Source organism: Pseudorca crassidens, chromosome 17 (genome assembly GCF_039906515.1).
Source record: "Pseudorca crassidens isolate mPseCra1 chromosome 17, mPseCra1.hap1, whole genome shotgun sequence".
NCBI classification, from domain to species: Eukaryota; Metazoa; Chordata; class Mammalia; order Artiodactyla; family Delphinidae; genus Pseudorca; species Pseudorca crassidens.
The window spans coordinates 25,046,661-25,058,944 of NC_090312.1; the positions used below are offsets into that span (position 1 = coordinate 25,046,661).

At 36.3% G+C, this 12,284-nt stretch overlaps 1 protein-coding gene across 1 annotated transcript in view; it reads left to right on the plus strand.

The window, feature by feature from the left end:
• The window catches only part of LOC137209954 (CUB and sushi domain-containing protein 3-like), a 351,862-nt gene that overhangs the window by 110,613 nt on the left and 228,965 nt on the right, over positions 1–12,284 (plus strand). The window contains exon 2 of the mRNA XM_067711455.1: positions 6,160–6,382. Within this exon, the coding sequence (XP_067567556.1) occupies positions 6,160–6,382 (223 nt within the window). The remainder of the gene's footprint in view (positions 1–6,159; positions 6,383–12,284) is intronic.

Here is a 12,284-nt window from a genome sequence, read left to right on the forward strand (position 1 = left end):
AGTGGTTGAGAGTCCACCTGCTGATGCAGGGGACGTGGGTTCGTGCCCGGGTCCGGGAAGATCCCACATGCTGCAGAGTGGCTGGGCCATGGCCACTGAGCCTGCACGTCCGGAGCCTGTGCTCCACAACAGGAGAGGCCACAACAGTGAGAGGCCCATGTACTGCAAAAAAAAAAAAAAAAAAGAATACACAATGGGGAAAGGAAGTTTCTTCAACAAATGGTGTTGGGAAAAACAGGATACCCATATGTAAAATAATAAAATTTGATCCTTAATGTATACTATACATAAAAATCAACTCAATGTAGATTAAACACTTAAACATAAGACCCAGACTATAAATCTCCTAAAAGAAAACTTAGGGGTAAAGCTTCTTGACATTGGTCTTGGCAATAATTTCTTGGATATGACACCAAAAGCACAGGCAATGAAAATAAAAATAGACAAGTGGGACTATACCAAACTAAAAACTTCTGTGAAACAAGGAAACAAAAGAGTGAAACAGAAAACACAGTTTGGACTATACCAAACTAAAAACTTCTGTGAAACAAGGAAACAAAAGAGTGAAAAGGCAACCGATGCAATGATATAAAATATCTGCAAACCATATATCTGATATAGTGTTAGTAGACAAAAGTTATAGAGAACTTATACAACTCAATAACTAATAAACAATAATTTTTAAAATGGGCAAAGGACTTGGATAGACATTTCTGCAAAAAAGAGAAACTAATGGCCTGCGGCTATATAAAACATGGTGAATATCACTAATCATTAGAAAACTGCAAATTCAAACCACAATGAGATCTTCTCATAGCTGTTAGGATGGCCATTATCAAAAAAAAATACATACATATATATGTAAGTATGTGGAGAAACTGGAGCCGTTGTGAACTGATATGAGAATGTAAAGTAGTGCAGCCACTATGGAAAACAGTATGGAAGTTCTTTGAGGAATTAAAAATAAACTACCATGTGATCCAGCAATTCTACTCCTGGGTATTTATACAAAAGAACTGAAATCAGGATCTCAAAGAGATGCTTCCACGTTCATGTTCATTACAACATTATGCGTGATAGCCAAGAATTGGAAACAATCTATACATCCACTGAAGGATGAATGAATAAAGAAAATGAGGTATGTATATACAATGGAAATCAGCTTTAAAAAAAGAAGGAAATGCTGTCATAGGCTATACCATGGAAGAACCTTGAGGACATTATGCTAAGTGATGCAAGCAAATCATAGAGGACCAAATACTACATGATTCTACTTATATGAGATATCTAAAGTAGTCAAGTTCAGAGAGGCTAAAAGTAGGATGGGGGGCAGGGGAAATTAGGAGTTATTGTTCAATGGGTATAGCATTTCATTCAAGCAAGATGAAAAAGCTCTAGAGATCTGCTATCTAACAATGTACACTCCAAAATTGGTAAGAGGATAGACTTCATATTATGTGTTGCTTACCACAATAAAAAGGGTAATTGCTACTGCTGAGTTCTTAAGTTTTTATCACACAATGTTGTGTGTCAGAAAAATGTGAGCTTAATAGTGGGGAAAAAAAAAAAAAAGAAATCTTGATATGATTGGGCACAAAAGCCGCTGCAGTAGATAAACACGAATGTGAAAAAAAGTTAAAAGTTAAGTACCAGTGTGAATGTTGTTCTAGCACGGAACTTACCACAAAAGAAAACAGAAGAAATATTAAAATATCATAAAAAATGCTGTACAAATAGTCATTGCATTGTTCTTCACTGTGAAGGAAAGGTAAAATATGGACATGGGAGAAGAAAGAAAGAAAATCTAAAAATCTATATTGTTAACTAAACTCTTATTGACAATATGACCCAAATTATGGAAATTTTGTTTTTGAAGAATAAATTGACTAAGTGGACATTAAATGTTAAGATGTGAAAAATACAACATAAGGCACTCAGGAACAAAGACTGAATCTATAAAAATTTGCAATACCAGTTTTTGAGACCAGTTTTCCATAAACACATAACAAACTATCTTAATCTAGTTTTGCTTCCACCTGTTTACACAGCACAGTGTGCTTACCCTGATCATAGAAATCATTCTGTAATAATAAAATAATCTATATTTCCTTGCTGTCTCATGTTGTAGTTTGTCATGAAGACAGGCTAAGATAATGTTCTTTTAGTCATTTTATACCTAAGGCATGACGTATGTGATGAATAGATGAACAAATATTGAAGAAAGATCATCAAAGGAGAAGAAGCTTCACATGCACTATAAAGAGCAGTAAAGAGTTGTGAATTTATGACAGCAATGAATAAGCAAAGTTGTTTCATTTAGAAATGTACAGTATATGAATGGCAAATATGGATTACCAATGAAAAACCAGAAACCTAAGCAATTGTATCCTAAAAAAAGAAGTAAGAAAGGGTAAAGTATCCATTAAAATATATGTGAAGGGGCTTCCCTGGTGGCGCAGTGGTTGAGAATCTGCCTGCCAATGCAGGCGACACGGGTTCGTGCCCCGGTCTGGGAGGATCCCACATGCCGCGGAGCGGCTGGGCCCGTGAGCCATGGCCGCTGAGCCTGCGCATCTGGAGCCTGTGCTCTGCAAAGAGAGAGGCCACAACAGTGAGAGGCCCGTGTACCGCAAAAAATAAAAAAAATAAAAAAATAAAAAATATGTAAAGGATATGACAAGACAATTTACAAAAAAAGAATGATAAATAAATGAAAAGCATATAACAAAATATTTGATCCCAGTACTAATCAGAGAAATGCAAAAATAAAATAGTAAGATAATATTTTTTTTTTGCCTTGCAAAATTTGCCTTATGAAAAATCTAGTGTTGCCAAAATCAGGGCTGGAGGTCGGAAACACTTAATAACCTTGTGAAAGCAGCAATAATTTTTACTTTATTGAGGACAGTTTGGCTATATGTCTCTTAAAATTTAGTACTCTCATTTCTGGAATTCCATCTGCAGGATATATCACACAAGTGCACAAGGATATACATTCAAAGTTGCTCTTTACACCCATGAAACCACAAAGAATGAAATCATCAAAAGGAGATATGTCAAATAAATTATAGTGCAGACATACCATATGCCATTTAACTATGTAGTCATTAAAAAAGGAATGTAGTAAACACATATATGTGGATCCAGAAAAATATCAGTTATATTTTACAAAGTTAAACAAAAAATTCAGGAAAATATGCTTAGTATGACTGACTCTATTTATAAAAAAATATATCTAATGCATAGAAATATACATATTACCTGCATGCCTAGAAATGGCTTGGAAAAGTAAGCTTATAACAATGACAAACCTTGTGAAGCATAAGTAAATGAGGAAAATTTTGTTTTGCTTTTAAAGTTTCTATTTACTTCTGATCTTTTGGGTGTGAAAATTATTAACCTTCTGTTGGAAAAATGTACTTTATTATTAACACTGTGATGTTTAATCAAACATATATAAACAAAAATGAAAATCAAATGAAGAACACAGATAAGAAGCTTAAAAATAGGGGTAATTCCCAATTTGCCTGGAGAAAAAAAAGGAAAGGAATTGAACTGCATGAATCAGCAGGCCCTTGAAGAATTAGTGGACAAGGCTGAGCCTGTTGTTTTAGGACATATGTCCTTTTTCTAAAACTATTAGGGTTATGGGTCTTGAGACTATATAAAACAGCCCATAGATCAGACTGTAGCTGAAGGGATTCATGCTTTCATTTAGTTATGAAGTTCAAATTGGAAGCTGTTCAGGCAGAAAACTAATAGAAATGGGTGGTAGCTAATTAACCTAAGGCTTCAAAGTAATTGCTCTGCAAGAAGCAATTTCAAAAGGGACCTTTCTGTCTCTCCTTTTTTTTTTTGAAAATCAGAAAATGCCCTATTTGATTTTTGGTGCATGAGCAAAACTATAAGTATACACACAAATATTGATTTTTAAAAAACGTACACCTTATCCAGCTTCTTGGTAAGCTTTTGAAAGGGCAAAACGATCACAAGAACTATGCCACATATCACAAACTGAATAACCCAGGCTTACGACTTTCCCATATATAAAGATAATCAGAGTATATTACTGAAGTAAATACAGCTAGGAGGATAGGGTTATACTGATTAATCCAGCCCTGAGCCACCCACCTCACCACTAGTCAGTAGAGTCAGCTATTCCAAAGCATATAGCTGTTTGGTAGAGAAGTGGCTCCCCTAGCAAAATCAAGGTGCTCTTGTGGAATGAATGGACAACATCCCAAATTAGCCTCCATCTGCCATGATCTACAACTCTGGCTTCCCATTTTTGATGCATAGTTTCTTACACTTTTAAAACATATCCATACCTTTATTACATATACTGTACTCATTTCTTCTCAGAGAGAGAAGCCCCAAATTTCCTGCATCTCTACATCCAGTTTCAAAGATACTTTGGGTAGTATGGCATTCTCTTATGAAAATTAGCTTGGTATCTCTCACTGACAGCTTCATGGTACTTAAGCGTCATGTAGGACACATAGATGTGGAAATAAAATCTGGGTGAAGAATTCTCATCAGAACTTCTGAAATTGAGGCAGGAAAGACAGGACCAGGCCCAAGGACAGCCTACTCACATATTGGCATTAGGCAGTTTGCAAAGCGACCTCCATGTTTTGCACTTAATAAGATTATGACACATGGAGTAATGGCATCTAAAACAGAAACTTTGTAGCATCTGAACAAGAAACTCTGATCGTGAAAACTGGGGAGCATACGCAAATAAAAACACACAGGTTGCTGATGACCCTGTATGACTTTCCACATGTGGCGCTCAACTAGTAAGGAAAAATTTAAGGGAAAACAGCTCTTAGAGTGCATGTACAGTAGCTTCAGGAGACAAATGCATGTGCAGGATGAGAAGCTGATGCAACCTGGTGTAATCCAGGCCACACCTCAACCCTCCCCTCAATGAATATTCCACCGTACTCAAAAAGACCCTCCACGCACTCAAAGCGCTAAAAATAAAATGAAAAGGGGGATCATCAACCCTGTAGTGCAGCTCTTTACTCAGGAGGATGCCCACACTCTTCTCCTTAGAGTGTGTTAACTTTCACTTTTGCCTCAATAAACGGCTTCTTTGCTCTCTTTTCTTCCCAGCCTCAGCGTGCGTGTGTTTATTCTTTCCTTGGTGTTTTGTGTTCTTTGACCAAATTCTTTTGGACAAGTTGAACGAGAGCCTGGACTTTTGATAAACCTTTTCAGGTATCAAAACCATGGCTGCCTGCCTCTAGATCCAAGCTTTAACTGCATGTACCTACTTGTCTAGGTACATGCCGGGGACCATCTTCTCTGACCATTTTATAAATCTTAGGGTTTTGCATTACCCAATATGACTACAGAATATTATATACTTATAAAAGATTCTTCAAGAAACATGCTGTTTTCTAGGTATCTCTAAGAGTCAAGCTCTCAATAATTTAGACCTCCCATAGAACTAGTAGGGATGTTTTTAAGATGGCTGCTGTCAGTTGTCCAGGGCTCAATTTTTCTCCCCAACCTTAGATGTCACTCTGATATGGTTAGTTTAGACCGTGCTCTGGTCAAAGAGCAATTACATGCGTTCTGTTTTGTTTTGTTTTCTGGGTCTGAGCCTTTTATCCCTCTGATAAAATCAGAGTGGGACAGATTTTCCTAAGGCACATCGGTTGCATGGTAGAGATTTGCATACACAAAACAGTTAGCATGATTTACTAAGAAAAACTGGAGTTAATTTTTTAAGACCCAAAATGCATACTAACATTATTAAAGTCAAAATTTTGTTTATGAGTGCCCACAATTAGATTGGAAACTACTTCAGGGAAGATACCAATTAGATTGGAAGTACTTCTAGGATTGTGTTTGCATGTTGGATCATGTAATGTATAATGAATCAGAAGTGTAGAGGATTTTATTTCATCAACTGGTTTATAATTACTAAGCACAAGATGTATGATAAATGACACATCTTCTAGTATTTTGCTACTGATGTTTTACCTATTTAAAAAAAACAGATAATTTACCTAGCTCTTAAATTGTCATTTATAAAATTATTGTAACACAGGTCTTGGAAAAACAAAAGGCTTTTTCCAAATAATATGTCTTCTAGATTGTTCTTATTTTATGTAATATTAATGTCTGTTTATTTGTGTTTTGTTACAGGATTTATTTATACATGTGGTGGAACTTTAAAAGGACTTAATGGCACTATAGAAAGCCCTGGTTTTCCATATGGATATCCAAATGGTGCAAACTGTACATGGGTAATAATAGCAGAAGAACGAAATAGAATACAAATTGTTTTTCAGTCGTTTGCTCTAGAAGAAGAATACGACTACTTATCCTTATATGATGGACATCCTCATCCTACAAACTTTAGGACAAGGTTAGTGTATTTTGAATGGAAAAATGGAGGGAAATATTTATTGGGTAAAAGTAGTTTATTTTACAAAGGATGCTTAACATTTGTGGTGCAATTATAATAAAGTCATATTTGCCATCTAATTATTATTCATTTGGAAATATATCATTCCTTGAACAAATTAACTCCATATGTCTGACTTCATAACACTACTATATTAATATTATCTCTGCAAAAAGTGAATTTAAATTGAATTGTACCTCTTTAGAGTGCTTAAAGGTATTTTGATTTTTAAAATTCTTACCTCAGGGCTTCATTCTTTATGGGCATAACTCTAAGTAAAGTGAAAGATTAACATGTAATGTGTCTTTCAGCGGTATGTACCCAATTTTAATATACAACAATCTGCAAAATACTTAAAATCAATATTTATATGATAGCAGAATATATTAATTTTAGATAATGTGTATGGTTTATAAAGCCTAAATATCTGAAGAGTAGACCTTCACATCAACTGAGACATTCATGTTTCTGTCCACACAAATGAAATTATTTATTTTTAAGTTGGTTGATAAAACAGATACGAAAATTAGCTGGCACACTGATTGTTTATAAGTGTTTCTTTAGAATTTCTTGTTAGAAAATAGAACATCTAGACATACGATGATAATTTTTGCTGTCTTATCAAAAACTCTTTTTAAACATAAATGAACTCTAATTCAACCAACAAATTTAAAATGCCAGACACTGCATATTTCATTTAGTCCTAGATTTTTACCAATGTATGCATATTTTTCCTTAACTGTAGTATAGTGGTTTTTTATTTAATTCTAATTCAAAATATTCTAAGCAGATAATTTGTAAGAATTAAAGACCCTTACATACTTGACTATGTTTGAGCTATGATTCTGTGATTCTGTTACTTTTTCTAGTAGTTGTTACTGTGTACTTGCCTTCCTGATCTACAGGAATCAGATTATCAACATTAAGTTTTTATACATTCACCAGTCTTCCATATTCTTTTGCATTGATTTTTCCCATTTAAAATAAATATTTGATATATATTATCTTCCACTTTTAGTCAGAAAACATATAATATAGTGGGAAAGATGTTGGACCAGGAGATAAGACCTGCATTATAGGGTTAGGTTTGTTGTTCATTGGCTGTATGAGCAATCCACACCATCTGTTTGTGTTTAAACTGGAAGAATTAGTAATAAAGAAAATACCGTCCATTTCACTATGCTCTTCTGAATATCTGAGATAATGTATATGAAACTGCTGCATGAATATAAAATCCTTTTAGTATACCTTTCAACTGTTTGCAGTCAGAACGACACTTAAAAATGTCTGGGTTGTTTGCAACCACATGTCTGTACAAAGAAAAGGTCACCAGATTGATTACAGGTGAGGTTCTATTTTTCTTTCTTCCTTTTTTTTGCTCTACATTTATTTACTGAGGATTTCTAACTTCATTTTCTACTTCCTTTTATTCTGTTAAATTATTATCGATTCATTTCAAAGATATACAGTATGACAGACACGTCAATGGTGCTATTTTGTCATCATTGCTAGTATCATTAAACGTTCCATGTCTTTTGTTAATGATACAGCACTAAGTCAAGATAGAAAACATCCAGCACTGCATGTCATGTGTGTGTGTGCTTGCCTGCACTAGTGGGTGTATGTAGGTGTGGTATGGGTGTCTGCCTTCACCTGTAAACATCCAATCAGGCCATGAAAGAAAACGGAAGGTGCTTCTTAGACTTTTAAGTCAGCTAAATTGATGTATATAAAACTAAAAGCACAAAGAGTTTTGTATATTTCTTTTACATCAGCAATGTATGATATATAGTTGGTATAAATATGAAAAAAAAAATAAAGCTCTCCAAATGTTATCTGGTAGTTTCTATCAATTCATTGATAGTATTGTTTGTACAAGGATCTATTCTCTCTAGATCCTCTCAAAAATGAGAAAATATTTTTATTTTACCCCCCTTCTTTTTTTTTTTTAAGCAATTGTGGCCTCTGGGAAGTTAAAAGATGGTAAGATGGGGAAAATAAATTTATTGTTCTCATTCTTTCTTTCCTAATCTATAAATAGGGAATAACAACATTTAATTTACAGAGCGTACATAAGCATTACACACTGTATATTGTAGTTGTTATATTTAACTTCTCCCCTGTTCAAACAATGTGAAAAGATTCCTACTATTATCATCATCATTTTACAGTTTGGAAAATGAGACTTATATTACTTGCCCAAGGTTAACACTGTTAAAAGTAACCAGAGGCAGGATCATTATTGCAACCCAGATTTGTCTGAGCTCTGAGCTTATGCTTGTAATCAATCAATCAATCAATTAATTACAAAACAAATTATATATAGAATATATATATATATATATATCCATGGTTTATTGATTAAAGTCTATTTTTTCTTAGCAATATTAGGTAAAATTTAATGAATGAGATAAATAAAAACAAAATTTTTAAACTGTATAGAACATATAAAGATATAAACAGAAATATAAATTACAAGTTTATTCTTGGTATTTGTTTTATGAACTCAGTTCTAATATGTTCTCTATAGCATGTTGGTCACTGTTGATGTACAATATATCTATTGGTCTTTATGCCTAAAGAAATACTGTTGCTAATATTATAGAGCTGATTTTAATTAGCAAGACTAGGGGAAAAAATCCAGTGTATAACCTACAGCTTCTTCCAGACTGTGTTTGCAGACAGTCTGCTGTTTGATTAGAAGTCTAACGAGCTCCTGGCAGTTTGCTTTATTTTTGTGTTTGTCTCTGTCTCACTGCTTTCTTGCGTTTTCTTTCTCTCACATCCTCACTTAATACATGTCCTTATGGTATGTCTGCTATTCTCTTTCAGAAATTGATAATCATGTTTTGTTACTTTCTGTGAACTCCAATAGACTTTTTAAAATCAGCTTGCTATACTTGAATTGTAATAACACAGAAAAGATGATTTTTAGGTCTTATACTTGCTTGTATAAGAGGTATATTGAGTTTGGTAGTCACAATTTCCTATTTTTAAACTATTTTCTATAACTCCAATTATTGAAGATTCTGCTTGTTTTCCTCTAAGTTTTTTAATTTATTAAATAAAAACTGATACTGGTGGGTGACTTTGATACTTACAGCAATGCACCATTAGAGAACTCCTTTAGAGTTATATCTTTAGCTTAAAACAAATTTGGTCTACTTGATGTAAAAAGAGGAATTGTAAGCTTTGCTTACTTTTTTATGCTAATATTGTATTTTCTCAACAGGAAAGTTATAGCAAAAGGTAAAAAGAAAAAAGATCACTCAATCTCATGAAGCAGAGGCACATATATTTGTATATTTAGGACAATACTACACATGCTATTTTATGTTCATATTTAATCTCCTTGCAATAATATATACATATTTCACATGTGATTAGAATTATTGTAAGTATCAAATTTAGTAGATACTTATCTTACTATAAACATGGTTCATTTAATTATTCTCCTATTATAAAATATATTGTTTTTTTCCTTTCATAATTAATGCAGATATCAGAATTAGCATTAATTCAGATAACAGCTTCACACTGCCACTCCTAGGTGAAAAGTGTTCTGGAAAAAGTGCATTTCATTCTAACCTCAACCATGAAAAGTGGCATGGAGAAGGCAGAGTATCAGTCAAATGACAGAATATATCATAGCATCAAAATATTTTATTCACATATTTTACTACTAAAAACAAAGTTAGTTTTAAGAATAATTAATTTTCTAGATAAATTATTTCTTTGTAATTTAAAAATGAAGTACAGAGAGACCTTCAAGATGGCGGAAAAGACGTGGAGATCACGTTGCTCCCCACAAATACATCAGAAATACATCTACATGTGGAACAACTCCTATAGAACACCCACTGAACTCTGGTAGAAGACCTCAGACCTCCCAAAAGGCAAGAAACTCCCCACGTACCCGGGTAGGGCAAAAGAAAAAAGAAAAAACAGAGACAAAAGGATAGGGACGGGACCTGCACCAGTGGGAGGGGGCTGTGAAGAAGAAAAGGTTTCCACACACTAGGAAGCCCCTTCACTGGTGGAGACTGTGGGGGGAGGAAGGGGTAAGCTTCGGAGCCGCGGAGGAGAGCACAGCAACAGGGGTGCGGTGGGCAAAGCGGAGAGATTCCCACACAGAGGATCGGTGCCGACCAGCACTCACCAGCCCGAGAGGCTTGTCTGTTCACCCGCCAGGACGGGTGGGGCTGGGAGCTGAGGTTCTGGCTTCGGGGGTCAGATCCCGGGAGAGGACTGGGGTTGGCTGCGTGAACACAGCCTGAAGGGGGCTAGTGCACCACAGTTAGCCGGGAGGGAGTCCGGAAAAATGTCTGGAAGTGCCTAAGAGGCAAGAGATCATTGTTTCACTGTGCATGAGGAGAGGAGATTCAGAGCACCGCCTAAACAAGCTCCAAAGATGGGTGCAAGCTGCGGCTACCAGCGCAGACCCCAGAGATGGGCATGAAATGCTAAGGCTGCTGCTACAGCCACCAAGAAGCCTGTGTGCAAGCATAGGTCACTACCAACACCTCCCCTCCCAGTAGCCTGTGCAGCCCGCCACTGCCAGGGTCCCGGGATCCAGGGGCAACTTCCCCAGGAGAACAAGGCAGGCCTCAGGCTGTTGCAACGTCTTGCTGGCCTCGGCCACCGCAGGCTTGCCCGCATTCCGTACCCCACCTTCCTCCCCTGGCCTGAGTGAGACAGAGCCCCCTAACCAGCTGCTACTTTAAACCCATCCTGTCAGGGTGGGAACAGACACCCTAGGGCGACCTACATGCAGAGGCGGGGCCATATCCAAAGCTGAACGCCAGGAGATGTGCGATCAAAGAAGAGGAAGGGAAATCTCTCCCAGCAGCCTCAGGAGCAGCAGATGAAATCTCCATAATCAACTTGAGGTACCCTGCATCTGTGGAATACCTGAATAGAAAACGAATCATCCCAAAATTGAAGCGGTGGACTTTGGGAGCAACGATATATAAATATATATTTTTTTTTTTTTTTTTTTTCTCCTTTTTCTCTTTTTCCATGTGGCTGACAGGGTCTTGGTGCTCCTATGCCTCTGAAGTGGGAGAGCCGAGTTCAGGACACTGGTCCATAAGAGACCTCCCAACTCCACATAATATCAAACAGCGAAAGCTCTCCCAGAGATCTCCATCTCAATGCTAAGACCCAGCTCCACTTAATGACTGAAAGCTACAGTGCTGGACATACTATGTCAAACAACTAGCAAGACAGGAACACAACCCCACCCATTAGCAGAGAGGCTGCCTAAAATCATAATAAGGTCACAGACACCCCAAAACACACCATCAGACATGGTCCTGAACACCAGAAAGACAAGATCCAGCCTCATCCACCAGAACACAGGCACAAGTCACCTCCACCAGGAAGCCTACACAACCCACTGAACCAACCTTAGGCACTGGGGGCAGACACCAAAAACAAAGGGAGCTACAAACCTGCAGTCTGTGAAAAGGAGACCCCAAACACAGTAAGTTAAGCAAAATGAGAAGACAGAGAAACACACAGCAGATGAAGGAGCAAGGTAAAAACCCACCAGACCAAACAAATGAAGTGGTAATAGGCAGTCTAGCTGAAAAAGAGAATTCAGAGTAATGATAGTAAAGATGATCCAAAATCTTGAAAATAGAATGGAGAAAATACAAGAAATGTTTAATAAGGACCTAAGTAAACTAAAGAGCAAACAACCAATGATGAACAACACAATAAGTGAAATTAAAAATTCTCTAGAAGGAATCAATAGCAGAAATAACTGAGGCAGAAGAATGGATAAGTGACCTGGAAGATAAAATAGTGGAAGTAACTACTGCAGAGCAGAATAAAGAAAAAAGAATGAAAAGAATTGAAG